Source organism: Syngnathus acus, chromosome 20 (assembly GCF_901709675.1).
Source record: "Syngnathus acus chromosome 20, fSynAcu1.2, whole genome shotgun sequence".
NCBI lineage: Eukaryota > Metazoa > Chordata > Actinopteri > Syngnathiformes > Syngnathidae > Syngnathus > Syngnathus acus.
This window is the reverse complement of record NC_051104.1, coordinates 6283756-6304430: the sequence shown is the minus strand read 5'-3', so window position 1 is coordinate 6304430 and position 20675 is coordinate 6283756. Positions and strand designations below refer to the sequence as shown.

The 20675-nt window shown below is 43.5% G+C and overlaps 1 protein-coding gene across 2 annotated transcripts in view; it reads left to right on the top strand.

Moving 5' to 3' along the window:
- The window catches only part of pola1 (polymerase (DNA directed), alpha 1), a 32644-nt gene that overhangs the window by 4732 nt on the left and 7237 nt on the right, over positions 1–20675 (top strand). Inside the window, exons 2-36 of one of the 2 annotated variants that reach the window (XM_037279376.1) lie at positions 293–388; positions 794–921; positions 995–1091; positions 1159–1236; positions 1315–1430; positions 1540–1602; positions 1679–1780; positions 1852–1978; positions 2058–2196; positions 2384–2553; positions 2619–2731; positions 2821–2934; positions 2997–3071; positions 3150–3288; positions 3376–3530; positions 3608–3692; positions 3766–3827; positions 4017–4106; positions 4176–4292; positions 4361–4536; positions 4615–4744; positions 4816–4929; positions 4994–5084; positions 5165–5289; positions 5371–5520; positions 5587–5709; positions 11013–11045; positions 11361–11453; positions 11556–11761; positions 11835–11967; positions 12040–12171; positions 12270–12444; positions 12546–12727; positions 15283–15414; positions 19214–19330. In XM_037279376.1, coding sequence (XP_037135271.1) covers positions 340–388; positions 794–921; positions 995–1091; positions 1159–1236; positions 1315–1430; positions 1540–1602; positions 1679–1780; positions 1852–1978; positions 2058–2196; positions 2384–2553; positions 2619–2731; positions 2821–2934; positions 2997–3071; positions 3150–3288; positions 3376–3530; positions 3608–3692; positions 3766–3827; positions 4017–4106; positions 4176–4292; positions 4361–4536; positions 4615–4744; positions 4816–4929; positions 4994–5084; positions 5165–5289; positions 5371–5520; positions 5587–5709; positions 11013–11045; positions 11361–11453; positions 11556–11761; positions 11835–11967; positions 12040–12171; positions 12270–12444; positions 12546–12727; positions 15283–15414; positions 19214–19330 — 4131 coding nt within the window. In that variant the 5' untranslated portion in view covers positions 293–339. Of the gene's footprint in view, positions 1–50; positions 389–793; positions 922–994; positions 1092–1158; positions 1237–1314; positions 1431–1539; positions 1603–1678; positions 1781–1851; positions 1979–2057; positions 2197–2383; positions 2554–2618; positions 2732–2820; positions 2935–2996; positions 3072–3149; positions 3289–3375; positions 3531–3607; positions 3693–3765; positions 3828–4016; positions 4107–4175; positions 4293–4360; positions 4537–4614; positions 4745–4815; positions 4930–4993; positions 5085–5164; positions 5290–5370; positions 5521–5586; positions 5710–11012; positions 11046–11360; positions 11454–11555; positions 11762–11834; positions 11968–12039; positions 12172–12269; positions 12445–12545; positions 12728–15282; positions 15415–19213; positions 19331–20675 lie in introns of both variants that reach the window. The other variant, XM_037279375.1, reaches the window with a different exon arrangement.

Sequence of the window (20675 nt, the reverse complement as noted above, 5' to 3'; positions counted from 1 at the left end):
TGTTCTGCTTTGGTCTAACGAAATATATAAATATATATTTTGTATTGCAGCACACCCGCGACCCGCGTAAGAATAAGCGGCTTGGACGATGCTTTTATTATGGCTTTTATTATGGCTTCTGCCTGTGACGTCATGGTAAAAAAGAATTTATTTATACAACACTCCCACCATGTGGAATGTTAATGCAACAGCAAGTCGTCGCCATTGTGATGTCATTTCCGGCACATGACTTTCCCCGGGAAAAAGACTCGACGCGGGCTTTCTTAACTCTTGTTATTGTGTCGGGTCTTAGTTCTTCGTTCGGGAGCTGTCAGCGAGTGCCCAAATACGACTAAATTCATGGCTCCGGTGTCAAACCCTGACAAAGACATGGACGCACCGGACGGAGGTGAGTGCATATTGTTTTAACACTTGTCTTAGCGCGGCTGAAGTGAGTTATCTCGGTCGTTAGCTTATCTATCATGTATGCTACTGTGTCTCGAGTATAAAGATAATAATAACATTGATTCAATGATTAGGGTTTACAAAATGTGTTTGGCAATTAACTAGGGAAGGATAAAATGTATCAACGATATTGCCACCTAGTGTTAAATATATTCATATCATAAAATAAATTGATGCGGAATAGCCTCAGTGAAGCACTTGTTCAGAAGAATGTCAATTAAAAAAAAAAGGTCAATTATGTGTATGTTGAACGCACTTGGAAAATGTCAAGATTTTTGGGGTTAAAAGGACATTTAGAATATTTCTACTGCTGTCAAATCTGATGCGATTTATTTGCTTTCTTTGCCAGATGATGTGGGCGATACCTGTGGTCTGGCCAAGTCTCGCTCCAGACGGGAGAAGAGGGAAAAAGTAGGGAGGAAGTCAGCTCTGGAGCAACTGAAAAAGGCCAAGCAAGGGGAGAAGATCAAATATAAGGTTAGTCATGCATAATGTGCAAGAATAGGTTTGCATTAATCATAGTTTGAGTATTAATTGATCTACTTTGCAGGTGGAGGAGTTTAGCAGCGTGTATGAGGAGGTGGATGAGGCACAGTACTCCAAGATGGTCCGGGACAGACAAGAGGATGACTGGATTGTTGATGATGGTTAGTAACTTTGAAAAAATATTGATTGATTGAAATATTCTTCTCATGTCTTTCTTTAATCGCTCAGATGGAGTCGGTTACGTGGAGGACGGCAGAGAGATCTTTGATGACGATTTGGAGGATGATGTGGTGGAACAGAAACATGGTATAAGCATTATTACATCATACATTCACAGATCTTTTGTGCAGTTTATTAATTCCTTGATTTTATTTGCTTTGGCAGGAAATTCCAGCGTCAAAGGAGCCACAGCAAAGAAACAAATGAAAAAAACAACAGTGGCAAAGCCCAACAGCATTAAAAGCCTTTTCATGAACAGTAATGTCAAGAAGCCAGCAGAGGTGCGTTATAGTTTTCATTCTGTGTAGAAAGTTTTATTCAAAAACACAGAAAGGTGCACACAGGTATCTATTTTGCTTATCCATTAATCCAAATTGTGACCTCTTGCAGAAAGACGTGGACTTGTCCAAGGATGATCTTTTGGGAGACATTTTACAAGACCTGCACTCAGAGGTTGGTAGTTTGTCAACGAATGCTTTCGACTCAAATTTCCTCTGCAAATATGGCTTGCTTTTGCCCACCCACCCAGAAAAGCACCATCTTGGCTCCGTCACCTGTGGTGACACTGAAGAAAAAGAAATCCCTTGGATCACCCATGAATCCATTCTCTGTCAAGCCACAGATGTCCAGAGTAAATATTTGAGTTGTTTCGATCTTAACTGTGATTCGTGAGGATGATGTTTGTCACGTCTGTGATATCAGGAGCCAGCCAAAGCCATCCGTCCACCACCTTCTGACACCCCAAGGCCATCACCCACTTTGTCTCTTCCCTCGAAAAGGCCTGCAGTAGTGGAGAAAGACACAAAACCAGTTGAGAAGGAAGCAGAAGGTGATAAATGATGTCCCTATAAACAGATTCATTTTGTCATGCCTCTTGGACTAACTTGAGTGATCATGTTTTCCCGTAGTGGCCGATGAGCTGGTGTTCGACTCTATGGACTTTGATGAGCCGATGGAGGTCGATCCTCCAGAGCCTGAAGTCAGAGAAGAATCTAAAACAGCCCTCTTGGCTCCTGTCAAAGAGGAGCCACAGAACCCCGCTCTCCTGTAAGTTTTGGTCAAAAGACAATTTGTAGCACATTTTCAAAAGAGGCCTTACTATTTTTTTATTTTTTTTAAGTGTAAGAAAAAAATGAACATGAGGTACAGATTGCTCCCATAATTTTGCACAAAAGGCATTTTGCATAGGATTCCTCAATGTTGTGATTAACCACCATTCTAATTGTGGATGCAGCAAGACAGGAGGCTCATGGGGGCTTGATGATGAAGAGGGTCCAGTCAATGAGGCTCCTGCAGAGGTGCAGGTGGACTCCAGCAAGTTGCCCTTGGTGGAGGGTCCTGATGGCGAGCAGCTTTTCAGATTCTATTGGCTGGATGCTTTCGAAGACCCTTACACTCAACCAGGTTTGGCACCGTAGCTCCTCTGACTTATCAGTTGTATGCAAGCTCACCCTGTTTTTGTCACGCAGGCGTGGTGTACCTGTTTGGAAAGGTGTGGATCGAATCGGCCCAGGCTCATACAAGCTGCTGCGTCTGTATCAGGAACATCGAACGCACTATGTATATCCTGCCACGCGAATACGTATGTTCCAAATTACAACCATCATAATCAATACATTGGGAGAAGTCAACAAAATGAAAGTATTCATTGCTTGCGTTTTCACGCCATAGAAAGTAAACCCCAAGACGGGGGAGGTGTCCGATACGCGTGTTGAAATGATGGACATCTACCAGGAGTTCAGTGAGCTTTCCGACAAGTTCAAGATCATGAAGTTCAAGTCCAAGGTACTCCTCGCCCATCACCTTGCAGCACAACATGTGTATTGAAATGTCTCTCTTGGCTTCAGAAAGTGGAGAAAAACTATGCTTTTGAAATTCCTGACGTATCCACGCAAAGCGAATACCTGGAAATCCGCTATTCAGTGAGTGAATGCACATCTGCTTGGATCCTTGTTGCTTTTTGAAAAAAATGAAAACTTTAATTTTGCTCGTCTTTTAAGGCCGACTTCCCTGCTCTGCCGCCTGACCTTAAGGGGGCAACATTTTCCCACATTTTCGGAACCAACACTTCCAGCTTGGAACATTTCCTTCTTAGTAGGAAGATAAAAGGGCCATGTTGGCTGGACATCAAGACGCCGCGTGAGAATAAATATTTTTTGTTTTTCAGGAAATCAAGTTATCAATGACATATATAAAACAACAAATATTTCCGTTTGTGTGTGATAGAGCTGATCCATCAGGCAGTCAGCTGGTGCAAAGTTGAGGCTCTTGTCCCGAGGATGGATCTGGTCACTGTGGTCAAAGACTTGGCGCCGCCACCCATCACCGTCATGTCTATCAGCCTCAAGACCATCCAGAACCCCAAAACTCATCACAATGAGGTCAGAACTGATTGATTGATACTCCTCATTTGTAATGGATGAGTGTATGATGTTTTTTTTCCCCCCCTGGTGTGCAGATCGTGTCCCTGGCAGCACTTGTCCACCATAGCTTCCATATGGACAAAGCTCCACCTCGACCGCCTTATCAGACTCATTTTTGTGGTGAGCTCCTGCTTCTAGAATTCTTCTGCCAAGATGTTGAAGCGGGGATTATTAAATCTATTTTGTCTTTCAGCGGTGACGAAACCTACTGATTGCATCTTCCCTTATGACTTCAAGGATGCACTCAAGAAGAAGGTGAGCTGGCACTGAATGTTTGACATTCCGGAGGAAAATGTGAGTCGTTTAGATTAGACCAAAATATTGTGGTGAGAAATTGTAAACGTGGATCATTTTAAATTTAAAAAAAGGTATCCAAATGATTAATCAAAGATAATAATTATTTAATTTGATCATCATGAATTATTAGTATTTTTTTTCTCTTAGAATGCTAAAGTGGAGATAGCCACTACAGAAAGAACGCTGCTTGGATTCTTCCTGGCCAAAATGCATAAAATTGACCCTGATGTTCTTGTGGTAAGCACTCAATTGAGATTTTTGTTTTGTTTATTTGCTTGATTCAATTTTCTGACTTTTTCTTTTAAGGGTCATGACATTTTTGGCTTTGACCTTGAAGTGCTACTTCAGCGAATCAACTACTGCAAAGTTCCTCACTGGTCCAAAATAGGACGCCTCAGGAGAGCCAACATGCCCAAACTCGGAGTGAGGATGAAAAGCCCAACGGACATTCATCTCATTTTGTGTTGGAACTAACGGTCGTTTGCTTGCAGGGCCGCAACGCCTTTGCGGAGAAGAATGCCACCTGCGGGCGCCTCGTGTGTGACACGGAGATCTCGGCCAAAGAGCTGATTCGCTGCAAGAGTTACCATCTGACTGAGTTGACTGCGCAGGTGCTCAAGATGGAGCGAGCCACCATCCCACAGGAGAACATCAGAAATCTTTACAGGTGTCGCACGGATCATAAATACCATGTCCAACATTCCTGACGTGTTTACAAATGACACATCTTAAATTTGCACGGCAGTGAGTCCCCTCATCTGCTCTACCTGTTGGAGCTGACGTGGACCGACGCCAAGCTGATCCTCCAACTAATGTGCGAACTCAACGTGCTACCGCTGGCCCTGCAGATCACCAACATTGCCGGCAACATCATGGTAAGGCGTCATTTTGCTGCACGCTCGCGTTGAAAGAATTTTTAATCTTCTCACGACCTCATCCCCCACAGTCTCGTACTCTGATGGGCGGACGGTCGGAAAGAAACGAGTACCTGTTGCTTCACGCCTTCCATGACAAAAACTACATCGTTCCTGACAAACCGTATTTTAGGAAAATGCAGACGGTACGGCATCTTTTATTTTATTTTTTTTACTTATTAGCATAAAAGACTATTCGATATGTTCCAGAATGAAGGAGAAGAAGATGTCGATACTGGGAAAGGGAAGCAAAAGAAGAAGGCCGCCTATGCTGGCGGGCTGGTGCTGGATCCTAAAGTTGGTGCGTGTGGTTTGGATGATCCTGTCCTCTTTTTTTCTTTATATATTGAATTAATAGAAAATCCTTGCTTCGGTCTCCAGGTTTCTACGACAAGTTTGTGCTTCTGCTCGACTTCAACAGCCTGTACCCGTCCATCATACAAGAGTTTAACATCTGCTTCACCACCGTGCAGCGGGAGGCCTACAGCAAGAAGAAAAAGGCTCAGGTGTGTGCTGACTTTATATTCACTCTTCCGTTATGGAAAGCACTTCGGTGTAAAAACGACGTTTTGTTTCTATGGCAACAGGACGATGAGGCAGAAGAGATCCCGGAGATTCCAGATTGTAACCTGGAAATGGGAATCCTGCCCAAGGAGATCAGGAAGCTGGTGGAACGGCGCAAACACGTCAAACAGCTCATGAAAGCGCCGGACATCAACTTGGACCTTTACCTGCAGGTACGCACAAAGTCAAACAGATGACCGAATGCTTCTCAAAATTGAAATCCTGTTTGTCTGTCTCAGTATGACATCCGCCAGAAGGCGTTGAAGCTGACGGCAAACAGCATGTACGGCTGCTTGGGATTTAGCTACAGTCGCTTCTACGCCAAACCGCTGGCTGCCCTGGTCACGCTCAAGGGCAGGGAGGTAGGTGCAGCACACCCACAATGTGCCCAATATTCAGTGTACATTATAAATATCATCCACAAGAGGGCGCTGCTACTTCATATTCCTTTTTCCACCACCTCTGCCGCCTTCCCAAATGTTCCATTCACACCTCTTTAACTCGAATGTGATTCCTAAGATAAATATTTGCCTTCTCTAATTTAATGTAAGTATTGTCTGACACCCGCGGCACCAAAATATCCACGTCGAATCTGATCCAATGACTTCTTTCGACACTCGCTAATGGAGCAACATGGGTACGCGCACGCTCAGTAAATAGGTGTGAAGAGATGTGTCCTGCGTGACTTAGACGGCTAAATGCGGTAGCGTAATTGAACACTGGGCACGTACACACACTTGCCACATCGGTTGCGTTCATTCATTGCGCTCTAATCGTGAACGTCGTTGGTGGAGGGGTCACTTGATGCCTCATTAAGTTCTCGTGATGTGCATAATTGTTGTTTTGTCGGTTTATTTGCGCCTCCAGTCACAGAGTGACATCATAAAATGTGTGCGTCAGATTGGCTCGACCAGGTGGGATTTTTTTTCCCCCTTGTCGAGTTTATAGCCGGCCGACAATAACTTTTATTGCATTTCAAATGTTCTCGCTTCATTTAGTCAGGAAGACTTGCCGCGGTTTCCGTTCAAATTCATATTTTCCGTTTTCAACGTGAAAGATGTCTTTTAGCGGAAACGCTCCTTTATTGTCATTGTGGGAAGGATTTGCTTTATTTGCCTGAATGGTAGCCAGACTTTGTTTTTGTAAATATTCTTGATGACATGTTGCCAGATGGCAACGGCGGGATATGTACGCTTGTGCAGTAATATAAGGAAGACAGTAACAGGAACCCCAAACAATAGTTTTTTTTTTTTTTACCGCATTGAAAAGGTGAATGGTGATACAAAAAAATTCACATGACCTCCAATGCAGTGTTGCCTTCTTTTTCCTAAACAAAGAAAAAAAAAGAAAATGAGTAGAATGCAGACTGGAACTGTGTTTGATCAAATTGAAGTGATTTTAATTGAGTTTTCTATGGAGCCCTGACATCATATAGCTGTCAGCCAAGCACTTCTCAGTAGTTTCCGACTGCAGCGAGACAGAAAGGCCAGCTGGCATTTATAAGCGGCATCCTGATGTATTTGTGGCTATTGCCGTTTGCACCCCCGCCCCCCCGTTTTAATCGTCACATTTGCACTCTCGTTTGCTACCGTGATTTAGGAGGCTTTTTATTTTTGTAATTGTAACACGCACGCACCTCCATCAAAGTGCAAATCGAAGCCACTGCGGTACGTTTTGGCGGGGAACGCGTTCCGTGTAGTCATTGATTAGCTCTTGTCTTTCACGCTCTCCTTTTTAAATGAGGTTTGATGTGACGGGACGAGTCAGGTTGCAGGTTGCTCGAAAAGGAATGACATGCTTTTTGGCCGCCCTTATCAGGATCAAAACATTTTGGTATGTTTGCATCCGTGCGTGTGTATGTGGGTTTAGTGTATTTTCTGAGTGTGTAAGTGCTACCGCCCGAACTCTGCCCTTTGTCGGCGGACCATTTGTTGTGAGCCAACTCTGTCCTGGTATGTGCGGGTATTAAGGGGTGAGGGGGGGGGGGGGGCAATGGTATTAAGAGGAAGGTGAAGGTTTAGGATTACACGACGGTGGTTCTGTCGCAGATTGATGTCCCGCTCAACTATTTTGGGTCCTTTTGTATGCTTGCCAAAGAAGTGTCGACCACAGAGGAAGAGTTATATGAAACGCGGACAACAAGCGGTTATAATTGGCCGCTAAATGCATTTGTCACACCAGGAAAGACATTTATTGTCCAGTGAGTACTGATCTCATGCTTGAAATATGGAGTCAAAATTAGATGTATGACATATATTTAGAAAAAAATAAAATGGTAGACTCCAGGATGGTATCAGTTTACTGGTGTTAATGTAATTTGTAGTGTTAATGTTGTGACTTGCTGTAAATTGAGTGTCTGTTATGGGCATCACAAAACAAAGCTTCACTGGATTTTACTTTGCCGTTCATTAGTCTTTTTTTTTTTTTTTTGGGAGCAGCTTTCGGCTACTGATTATAAAAAGTGCGCCGTCCTAATCAAGTGATGTAAACAACACAGCCCGCTGGCAGCCGCTGATTGGTTTGGAATGCATATTGGTTTGACCTTTGACATTTTGCCAGCCAATCTGACAACCCTTAGCAGGTGTTTGTGTGAATCTCTGTGTTGGCTGCACGATGACTCCCTAAAAGCCGTGTAATTGAGTCTCTGTCCTTGTGTTTAAAAACAGAGCGACAGGAGCTCGTAGTTGACATTATTGGCCGTCCAATAATGCGCAGCGCAGCTTGGATGAGGGTGCCGAGGGTGCCGAGAGGTCAGAGTGCCGTCAAGGTTCAACCCACCCCCGTGTGAATGTGTGTGCTTGTAATCAGGTCAAGGTAAATATTACCGCCCCCGCGGTCCTTCCTTCAAGTTTGGGATCATTCCTCTTGTCTGGCGAATCGCAAATCATTTCCCCGAATTAGCCACAGCAATCCCGCAAGCGTCTGATCGTGTGTCATGTGTGTGTGTGTTTGCGAGCGCGTGCGTCTAAATCGTCTCGGCCTCGATCCTATAACTGCTACTGTCTCCGAATCAAAGAGGTCATTTTCACATTTCCTCGTGTTGGAGAGGGTCGTTACAAGTGTGTGTGTGTCTGTGAATGTTTGCGTGTTGGTGTGGTAACGAGGGCTGCAATGTTTCCATGGCCGACTTGTCCCCCCCCCCCCCCCCCCTCCCTAAAGAGGTGGCTTTACTCCGGACTTAACAAATAGTCACATGGGAGCGCCGCTGCTATTTTGGCTCCATTAGCTCGCCGCGGTGGCAGACGGTCGAGCGGGACGAGATTTCCACATCCGATCTGTCACTTTGGTAACATTTGATAATGAGGCGATGTGAGACGAGACTAATGGCTGGGATTGTACTTCACAGTGTGTTCATTTAATGAAGGTCTCTTTGAGATGGGAATGAAAGAATGATAAGGAAATTGCTTTAATAAAGGTTTTGTCAGTCAAATATTCGCAAAATAAATGGTCAGTTATCAAGCGTTTCATCTTATTGGCTGCAAGAACATGAAAGAAGTTGTTTTGCTAATTGCTAGCGTACAAGTCAATGGTCTAATTTGAGTTCTTGAGCTGCTTTTAGATGACAAATGAATCATTTTCATCTGAGGCCACTTCACTGTTTCGACATGAAACACGGCGTATTTGCTCGCCGTCACACAATCGGCTTTGCCTGTGTCGGCGGCAACGCGGCAACGCTGGAATGTGTGTCCTTTCCGTCTGTTAACGCCGTATTTTCTGATTGAGCGGACTGCAGGCGCATTGTTGCCATTGTGCAGTTATTTACAACGAACGCCAGCATTTGTGATCTCAGCCGGCGGTATTAAATCAGACACGGCCATGTGACAAAGTGACCCGCCCAGCAGCAGGCATGACAACACCGCTATGGCATCTTCTTAGACAGGTGTGTGTTTTTGGAGTGAAGCCTCGGGTACTTTGGGGGTGCATAAATGCTCACATTAAGAGGCAATAAATTTGTCCAGCTCTCATGGGCGGAGCCTACATTGTATGCAAATGAATACGTAACAGGAGATTGTTATGAGGTATTCCGCAACTCAGTCGGGCCGATACTTCAAATGGCTAATGCTCTTGCGAAAGATTCAAATGAGACGTTGATGATTCATAGTGTGTATCTTGGTGTTTTGTGTCAAGATGAGTGCTCACACCATCCGTTGCCCAAATTCCAGCGTCATGGTCAAACGACTTGTCTTACACACGCAGCCCAGACCGTTCCTTTGAACGGCCCGGCCCGGCCCGCCCTGCTTGAAGTGACAGCATATGGAAAATGTGTCTAAATGAGTCCCACGCATGATTTACATCAACGCAGTCTCACTTTGCTTTGCCTCACATTGTTGTCGTCCCGTTCAGTGACCTCAGTCTTCAATGAGCATAGCAAAATATTGGAGACACCACTCCACTTTCAAATTAGAACGACTTCAAATCAGAATATTCATTCATTTGCAGAACCGCTAAAAAAAAAAAATCTTCATTTTGTTACTGTCAAATAAATCACACAATAGCATTGCTGTGATGACCCCCTGATGAGGACAAACCAAAAGTAGCTACAACTTTACCTCTTTCTCCTGTTTTTGCACCTCCTCTTTTTTTTTTTTTCCTCCCCTGTACTCTGGACAGTTTAGGTCGTTTTGACATCCTTTGAAAGTTCTCTGGGGTCACATAAATAAATTCAAAGCTTGAGTACTCATGTGCCACTTAACATTCAAATAAAGGTAGCGTGGGCAGATGAAATAGTCTAATAGTGGTGATATATTTTACAAGTCAGAAGGCTGAATTAGAAACCGAAGTCAAATGATTTCATTGGATGTTTTACCGTCTTTCGTCATTGCTCCACCAGTCAAATTCTATGAATGGTTCTCTTCCTTTTTCCTCCTTATCAGCATGTCATAGAGTTGTTTAGTCTGCAAAAAGCTAGCACAGATGCTAGCGTATGTGTCCGTGCGCGCGTGTCGAGACTTTGACCTTGTTGTGCGGCCTCTAATGGGGGAGGCTGTTCTGTGAGTGACTCAAACGCCCGCCTCTGTCCAGTGGCATGTGTCACCCCATAAAACATGCTTAAGTCCCACTCTGGTTTCAGGGAGTGGATGTACCCCAACCCGGCCCCTTTCTTACTCTGAATTAGCCCCCCGTCCTTGTCCGTCCCCACACACCGCTCACTGTCGTGGTGCGTATGCGCCGGAGTTGATTGAGGTGACGATTCCCAGTGAGGGATCACGCCGACTTCTGTCCGGCCTTCTGACCCCTCCTCCTCTCGGGTTAAAGACTCGGAGCCCACACCTGTTAGGATCACTTTGCTCCTTTGGATCTCACACGTGCACACAGTGGACAGCCTCGGTTAACAGTCTTTGTCCTTCAGTCACTCCTCGGGTGATTAAGGCCATTACAAGTCATTAGGAAGAAGTGTGTGTGATTGTGTGTTTTTCCCAGCGTCGATGTGTGTGGGTTGAAAAGATGCCTGTCACAGCACGCGCTCATAATTGCCCCCTTAGCCAATTATCCCCCGTTTAAAAGAAAATCACCTGCTCTGCTTTTGTGTCCACACACGTACACTCGCAGTAACTAATGTAGGAAATTAGATTTAGTCAATCTATTGTATGTCCCTGTTGTTTTAAATGTCTGGCATGACTCATTTTGCTCTAATCATTTTTTGTCTGCATCTGCTCTCATTCAGATTCTGATGCACACCAAAGACTTGGTCCAAAAGGTTGGTGTACCCCATCCATCCATCCATCCATCCATCCATCCATCCATCCATCCATCCATCCATCCATCCATCCATCCATCCATCCATCCATCCATCCCTCCATCCATCCCTCCATTCATTTTAATGGCACTCTAGCATTTGAATAATTCAACAGTAATTGGGTTCATACTGTGAATCATCTCGGAAAATCATAGAGCAAAAATTAGAAACACCTCTGAAGTGTAATGCAGAAAATATCCACATTTTTTTTAGATTTAAATGTAGCTTTTAGATTGCATTGTGCGTGTATTAACTTTGAATTATTGTTCTACTTAGATGAACCTGGAGGTCATCTATGGAGATACGGACTCCATTATGATTAACACCAACAGCCAGTGTATGGAGGAAGTCATGAAGCTGGGCAACAAGGTGGCTGTTGAATCAAAAACGAAGAAAAAAAAGAACCCAATCAATACGCAAGATTCCTTTTCCAATATATTACATTTTTTCCGTGTGTTATTTTTCCCTCAGGTGAAAGCAGAAGTGAACAAGCTGTACAAACTGCTGGAGATCGACATTGATGGAGTGTTTAAGTCACTTCTGCTCCTGAAGAAGAAGAAATATGCAGCTCTGGTGGTGGAGCAGCATGGCGACGGACGCTACAGCGTCAAGCAGGAGCTCAAAGGCCTGGACATTGTTCGGCGAGATTGGTGTGACCTGGCCAAGGAATGTGGCAAGTACGTTCAAGTCAAATCCAACAAAAGCGCCATTTGAGTTGCCGGTACAAGAATTCCTCCTCTCCCGCTGCAGCTACGTGATTGGTCAGATCCTTTCAGACCAGAGCCGTGACATCATTGTGGAGAACATCCAGAAACACCTGGTGGAGATGGGAGAGAAGGTCGCCAATGGAGACATACCTTTACAACAATACGAGATCAACAAGGTAATCAACATTTGGTACATTTTTCATTACCTTCCTTATATTTTCACCTCCACTCTGTGATGTTCTCCTCAGGCACTGACCAAAGATCCTCAGGACTACCCCGATAAGAAGAGTCTCCCCCATGTCCATGTGGCTCTGTGGATTAACTCCCAGGGTGGACGCAGGGTCAAAGCTGGTGACACGGTCTCTTATATCATCTGCAAGGTGTGTTTTTTTTAATTCTTAATTTAAGGCTTCCACTGTTTTTTTTTTTCAGTCAAATGTAATGATCATTTTTGACATTTCTATTTTTTTATCTGCAGGATGGCTCCACATTGGCAGCCAGTCAAAGAGCGTACGCTTTAGAACAACTCCAGAAGCAAGATGGTCTCAGTCTGGATACACAGTACTATCTGGCCAATCAAATCCACCCGGTGGTGTCCCGAATCTGCGAACCTATCGAGGGAATCGACGGCGTGCTCATAGCCACGTGGCTGGGTAAAATAGATCTTCATCATGTTGCGAGGATTCCGCTGCTTAGCCTTAAAACGTTTCTGTGTGAGTTAACGAGTACTTATCCGCCTGCTCGGTGACTTCAGGTCTGGACCCGAGTCAGTTCCGATCTCATCAGCAGCACCAAAGAGAGCAGGAGGAGGACGCCACTCTAGGAGGGCCCATCCAACTGACCGACGGGGAGCGCTACAAAGACTGCGAGAGGTTTACGTTCACCTGCCCTCAGTGCGAGAAGGAGAACATTTACGAGAGCGTGTTTGAAGGAGCCGTGAGTTGTTTTTCTTCATTTTATATGCTACGTTTGCCTCGTCGTTGAAGTACCGCGTTCAAATTGTTGAGGCCCGAAATATTTTAGCGAGTTGTCACGCGAGTGCTAAGTTTCATTTGAATAGCAAAGCACATACGACTGCATCGGATTCGATGCGACGCAATAGTTGTAGCGAAAAATAAAATAGTTTAGTTTCAAAGCATATTTTCAGTGAGGTATTATTTGAACACTCTTTATTAATATGTGCGACACGCCGTCACACTGAGTTGTCTAGTATTTTGGTAAGCTAATTTAGCTACATGAATGAGATATTTAAAGAATTCCCTTCTGTGAAGATCACTTCAAAAACATGGTGAATTAGAAACTAATACTCCTCAACGGTGATACTTGAGTCAAGACAATCATAAACCTAATCTGGATGAAAGCCAAGCCAAAGAGATAGGTTGAAAGAGTGACACACTCTCATGTCCTGTGATGAGAGTTCGAAGTGGCTAAAAGCAGCCTCGTTGTGATACTTGGACCAGACCCTTGGATTGAGCAACACCTAAAGGATGCCGAGGATGCATTCCATCAATAAATGTCAAGCAGATGGTCAAGACCTTGTCGAGATTTGTGGCTAATAAAAAAACAAACTCTTGAAATCATTTCTGAAAATAGCCAGTATCCATTGCAGACCGTTTCATCGCTCTTTAGTCCTGGCTAACGCGGACACCTATGTAACGGCAATACGGCCTGCTGTGCAAACACAACTTGTGCTGTGTGTGTACAGCTTGGGCACACGAAGCGTGTTCAATTGAAATGCTAAAGACATGATCGTTTTTTTTAATCATTAGTGAGGATTCGGACGTGTGAAATGGACTCCGAAGCAGATCAGTGGTGATTCACGGTGCAGTCACCCTCTATATTGTGTCTCTGCCTGTATTTTTAGACAGCTGCCTGGCTCCAATGCGGACTCTGTTTTCATTGGCATAGTTTGGACGCCACAACTTGAAAAGCTTCTCCTCAACCCCTGACGCTCTGTAGACACACACATGTGCACAGATCCACCATTTGTCAGGCCAAGGTTATGTGCGCACTATCAGCTTTTAATGAGGAGGAGGGCACACAGCCTTTTCTTGTCTTCCAGTTCTCTAATAAACCTGACATCCCCCGTATCCTCTGCCGGCGTCAACAAATTAAGTCTTTTGGCCATATTTGGAAAATACACAACATTAATAAATAGCCAAGTCTTCTTTCATGTTCAAAAATAAACATACAAGTTACAATTATAGGACTTAATTATCCACGATATGTCATATTGCTTGTGTTTTGTTCATGTGAGTCACTGATAAGATGGTAAGTTAATTAGGGTGGCGAACATGGTCTAACAGCTCAGCGAGAGGGGAGGACAGATGGGCCTTGACACATCGCCAGGGATCCTAGGAGGAGGCGGTGACAGATGATGGAGGACAGACAGGGGAGGAGAGTTGTTTGATGAAGGTGGATGGGACGGCAGGGATTTCCCCCGAGTTCACTTTTAGCGGCGCGGCCAGTTAAATCAACATGCACATTATCATGCCGCAGATGAATAACAGTCATCTGACATAGTTAACCGTTTTAAAAGGTTGACGGGCGCTAACGTGTGCTTTTAAAGGCAGAAGGAGGCTCGGATGTCATAGATATGTTCTTTGGGTCACGTTGTAAGCCCCGCGCACAAGATTAATTGCAACTCCTCTGCAAGCCTGACATCAAGACGAGTGTTTCATAGCTTTATTTAATTGCGCCGTCATTAAAGAGCTGGCAAGTAAAGGAAGGAGGTGCATAATTTTGTTTGGGGGTGGATGTCTGTTATCGGAATGAAGCGAGCGAGTTAAAAAAGTAGCAGGGGAAGAGGTCATGTCGAGAGGAGAAGGAATGAAACAAAGATGGAGACTTAATTCATTGAACCGCATTTAGGGGAGTCAGGCAGTTGACACGAAAGTATAAAAAGTCGTTTTAAAAAAAAAAAAAAGTCCTGATGTAGGCTGAGTGGGGGGGTGCCAGTCTGCATGTGACTGTCTTTGAAAGCTTTTCTTTGCTGCTGTCAGTTAAATTGAGTTAGAAATTTAAATGGCTGTTTCAATCCGTTCTATTTTGTCTAATTGTTAGGCAGCGCGTTGAGTTGACTCGCGTAAGCCTCAGGAGTCCACCACCTATTTAAATTGGAAATAAGTCATGCTGCTGTACTATTCCTTTATTCTTAAAAGGGAAGTCAACCCGAAAATATTCTTTACAATAATATGTTGTTTGCGCCTCCACTCGTCTAAAGACGGCATTCAAATTAAGCAGCAAAAATTCACGGGGGCGGCCATTTTGCCACTTGCTGTTGTCTATCAAAAATGACACAACCAATCACGTCTCATCTGTTTTGTTTTGGAGCTGAGCCGTGATTGGTTGTCACCAGAGACCTGACAAGTGTGATGTCATTTTTAGTAGACAACAGCGAGTGGCAAAATGGCCGCTACCTTTTTTTTAAATTCACGTTGTTTTTATCTTTTTTTTTTCTTTTAATTGAAGCGATGTCTATTGTCTTTCAGGGATCCAAGTTGGAACCCAGCTTTTTGCGATGCTGTCACGTGCCTTGTGGCGGCCGCCCGATTGACTACGCATTCAACATCAGCAACAAACTGCTTCTTGACATTCGACGCCACATCAAGAAATACTACTCTGTGAGTATTTCTGTTTGCGGTCCAGTACACCCGTTGTACCCTTGCCAATGATAAATCACTGCAATTTTTCCCACACCTACAGTCTGTGTGGCCTGGAATCCATTTAAGTTTCAACTAGCTTGACTTGCACAGCGCTGCAAGCCACTTTTATCTTCAAAATGCTGCTCATTTGAATCTGCATTGTATTTTTCCCGTGAATGGGCTTCATTTGATTAAATAACGGTATGCATTTCTTTAAACAAAGATGTATTAAATTATTCCTCACATGTGAAAATTGAGGCAGCCCATGCAGTAACGGTAAGGGAAGCAATCAAAAAAAAAAAAAAACTATCGGACAAAAGAGAAGCGAACCCCAGCGGGGGCACTGCGTTGACATTTTCCACGAAAGAGCACATTATGCTTGCAAAAATAAGAGAGCTCCAGGTGTATTTGTTTGGATCAGGAGCCATGAAAATACTCAAATGCCAATTTATAACTTTTGAATACCAAAAGTGTCCCTTACCTCACCAATGTGTAATTTTAACAGTATATCTGTTTGTGGAAAATCAGCAGTGACAAATAATAATACTTTTACAATGATGTGACATTTAATCCAAATTTTAACCCAATTATTTAAAAAAAAAAAAAAAAAATCTGGATGGCTTATATTTGTGAACTTCTTTGACTATAAACATGAATGGCTGCTATACTCACTTGGTGACTTAATGAATTAAATGTCACAACTAAATAGCGCCAAGTAGCTATAAAAGACCTCACAGTTTCCTTGTACTTTTAATGATGGTCAAGTGTGTTTATACAGAAACTCCGTTTATGAGGCAAAAGTGTTGCAGACAACTTGTATAATATGCATGCACACACTCCTCTTTCTTCCTCTCAGGAATCTCTGGCAACTTCTGGACCTGAGAGATTGGAATGTCTGTAAAAGTGCGTGCGTGTATGCGTTACTCTCCCACAGTGCTGAACAGAAATCAATTATTGGGGTGAATGTGTGGGGAACGAGTCCCTCTCAACTCCTTTGTCACCATGTGTGAAACAGCTGCTACCGCTGAATACTTACACTTCACGCAGCAACACATACACAGAGCAGTGATGGCTGAACTGCAGTGGACACAGCGCACACACAGCGGGGCAATGAAGAGGGGTAATATTGTGTAATTAAGGGTTCCTTTCAGACCCAGGGAGAGTTCAAATAGAGCTGTTTGTCTGGCCAGAGAGGCAAAGCTTCGCACTTGTTTTTTTGTGTGTGTCTGGGGTCACTAGGAACTCGTCTACCTTTGTGTTGGCATCCTCAACCACAGGGACATTAATCATTAGTGAATCCCCCCCACCCCCCTACTCCCCGATCATTATTAATAAACCTGTACCCTGAGAATAGGCAAACAGTTTTTTCCTTCTCCGGCCCTGCTGTCTTTTCAAAATAAGAGATTCATTGAACCACCTTTCATCTTCTTCTTTAACCCCTCCCGTCAAAGCAGCGTTGCCATGGCATTTAACAAATTATTGCAATTACCCTCAAAGTGCGGGTCGCCCCTGGAAACCGGCTGAGGGGCAAGACAAGAAGTGGGGAAGGGAGAGAGGAGAGGAGAAAGGGTGAATGAAGACAGGAGAAGGTGATAATCCTGTTTCGAACAAAAGGTCAAAGTGTTGAATTGAGAAGCTTTGATTAAGCGGGGTGGGTACAAAGTGGAAGCGTTTGAGCTCCATTCAATGTGCTTGTGTGAGCTTAACTTTGTGTGGGGCTGCATGTGTTTGGAAAGTAGATCGATTTTTAGCTCTCTGCGACTAAAGCTGCCAATTTTGCCAGCCGGGTGTTTGTGGTTTTGTGTGCATGTGCAAGTGGGAATCCACCGGTAGAGGAATCACGCTGGCTTCATGTTCATAATAACGCCAACAAATAGCGCCTGTTGTCATTTTTACTGATTTTCCGAGGTTGAAGATTTTTTCTACCCATAAGAGGCAAAGCACACATTGCACACCTGAAAACTCGGGTAGGGAATCATAAATAAAACATTCTTAACGTGACTTAACCATGTTAAATTTAAAACAAATTTGAAAAGTATTGATTTTTATGATCGAGCTTTGCTAAAACGCCACACAAGCCATTCAGGAATACTAAACTGAAATTTATTTTTGTTTGAAAATTCTTGAAAAGGCGTTTGCTGCTATACACAATGTCAATTTAAGAAAGAAAAACAGTCGATTAAATAAACAAAGTCAACTAACTTTACATTCGTCATATGTCGTATTTTTTATTGTTTGGTTCAGGAAGTACAATTTTCTTCTGTTTGCGTGATCCTCTGGCACATCTAAAGACAAAAATCAATTCAGCGGACAGGAAGGATTTTGATCAACAGCTATTTCCGAGGACCCTGCCGAGTCCACTCGTGTAATTATGCAATTATGGGCCTTTATGCCGCCGCCCACGTCAGACTGTACACCTCCACTCCCAACTCTGGCAAAATGCCTTGATTAGATGGCACCTCTTTGCTTCTCTCATAGATTCAATTGAACTTTACTTTTGAGATCATTTCCTTCAACAAATTTCATCATCATTTTAACTTGAGGCTTATTTTTTCCAACCTTTGGGAGGAGTGTTGAAGTTGCAGGTGCCGAAGGGGTTTATTTGGAGTTAGTGCATTGAGGGAAGGAAGTCCGGGCATTGATGACTGTGGTTCTTACGCTCTGTCATTAGTTGGGCATTAACACCCCCCCCCCGTCCCCATTTAGTAATAACAGGGCATAAGAAGCTAATGGGGGTGGGTGGGCTGCTTGTAGGAGTTCAGGCCTATTGAAACAGGCAGCCCACAGCACCTGTCCAGGGTTACTAACTCAACCCAGCTCGGACCCCCCCCCAGCTGTGGCTGCCCGTGGAGCTGCCTGTCTGACAAGTGCACAAGGAAAACATACATTGTATCCATTTTTTTCTGTACCGCTTGTTCTCATCATTTGGGGTCATTTCAACCCCTAATAGTCTTCAAAAGAACACGCTGAAGATTTTGAACAAATCATATTCTAAACTGAATTATGATCGCACTTGTAGCATTATTGGAGGCAGCAGGATTTTTTATTTTTTTTTTTATTTTTTATAACTCTTAACTGTGGATGTCTACTGTGTCCAGCAGGCGTTTGGCAGACAGCAGGACAATTCTCGTAAGAATTCCAATAATAACTCTTCTTGTGTCTTCACATTCGTTTTATCGAATCGTCCAATCAATCTCAAATTCCACCTCCTGTTGTAACAGCTGTGCTCCGTTTAACTTTGTTTTTTTTAAGTGAGCTGCTTATATTTTGGAGATCTATAACTTGTTTCTGCAGGAAGCGTCACGTTTATTTTCGGCACTCCACACTCACAACTATTTTGAAAAAAAAAAACACGTCCCCTTTCATGCACTTAAAATATTAAATTGTGTAGCAGATCTATAAGCGTTCTTCTCACACAATAAAGAAAACCATTCAAATCCAACAAGTACTCTACCAGGCAACACAGCAAACAAACAAAAAAAAAAAAGTACTGGATAAAGGAAAATGGTGTTGGACAATCTCAAGACAAGCTAAACGTCAAGAGCATCAAGCTGCAGTATTTTTAGAAGTTCAGCTCATATCAACACACACCCGACTGAAATGAATCTACTGCCTGATTGCCCAGGTTTGATTTATTTTGTCACATTGATGGGTTTCCTCATTCAACCTATGTGTCCTGCCACTTACTGAACATAATACTTGCCCCAGAGAATTGTGAAAAGTGCCCATCACTGAAACAAATGTTAATTATAAATTGATGTATGTTTGACTATTTAAGGGCTGGTTGGTGTGTGAGGACCAGGCTTGTCAAAACAGGATCAGGCGCTTGCCCATTGCTTTCTCCCGCCATGGACCCATCTGCCCAAGCTGCAGCAGAGCGATCCTCAGGCCCGAGGTAACGCACAAGAACCTCGTCACTGAATTTGACATGTATCCAAACGCACTGTAATTACTGGTGGATTTATCCAGATGGTGGTGCTGTGGAGCTGAAAAGTCTCCACGTGAAGGGTACAAATATCTATTGATCAGTGTTATATTTCACTTCAACGTGCACCGGCATCATATAATAAGACGTAATACAAAAATTCAAATGATTAGGCGTATGCTGGTTTGCCTCATTTTTCTAAATAGTCCAAATGGTTTGATCCTCAACAGTTTTTTGTTTCGATAAAATTCTGGATTCATTGAAAGCAAAAATTACAGCTCAAGATGTGTGTGTTGTCATTCTAGCACACTCCTACGGGTTTCTATATGCTACTCGGTGGTTTGGAACTTCATGTCAGCCACCGTCTGAATACTTGATGTAACAACACTCTCGCTCTTAACTTGAGTGTGACTGTCCAGTCTGTCCCATTTTTATTTATTTATTTTTTTAAACCATTGCCCCCAACTCTCCTGTCAGGTTTTTTTTTTTTTTTTTTTCCCTCCTCATTTTTTTTTTTTTTAATCCACTGCGCTCAATGCTTTGCTGTCTGTGACTCTGTGGCGACAGATTGTAACCCACAAGCCCAATTTCTGCTGTCACCGTAGCCACTTAGGAGGCTGTTGGTGTACCTGTGGCACTTTAAACTGTAGGCTGAATAAAAACTCTCCCCGCGCTCACTCACCCATCGTCTCCACCACGAGTGTTGCAGACTCTACGTTTTACCGTCTCCCGAGCGTAATGTTTAGCGCCACACTTTGTCATTCCATATTACTCAGAAGGCTAAAGAAGACGGTCAGCTGCAGTATATCCACAGTTGACAGGAACTTTAAGAAGACAATCACAGTAGGTAATAGCGTTATTAATACAATTGATGAGCCAGAAACACAATCTTTTTTTTTTTTTTGCTGCATCCCCCACTGGAATGTAAATACACTTGTTGGCTCCTTTTTTTTTTTTTTCATGGTACATTTACCATTTGTCTTCCATCCATCTCACTTTGCCTTTTCCTCCTCCACCATAACTGGCTGGACACAGATTGAGAGTGTGATCTGATCTCCTTGTAATGGGAGAGTAATAGGCACTCTGCCTTGATTGGTTGGTAATTTGCAGGAGTTATGCACAGGTGCAATTTGTAATATTTTCAGTAAATTAAATTTCTTTCTCTTCTCCCTCGCCGTTCCTTTCTATCGCCCCCATCGCCGGCTACCACCCACATACCCGCGCGGCGCTTAACTCAAATAGCCTCTCTTTTTTTTTTTTTTCTTTCCCCTCCACACCCTGTTTCAAATCTCTCCTGACTTTGCCTTTCTTTTCC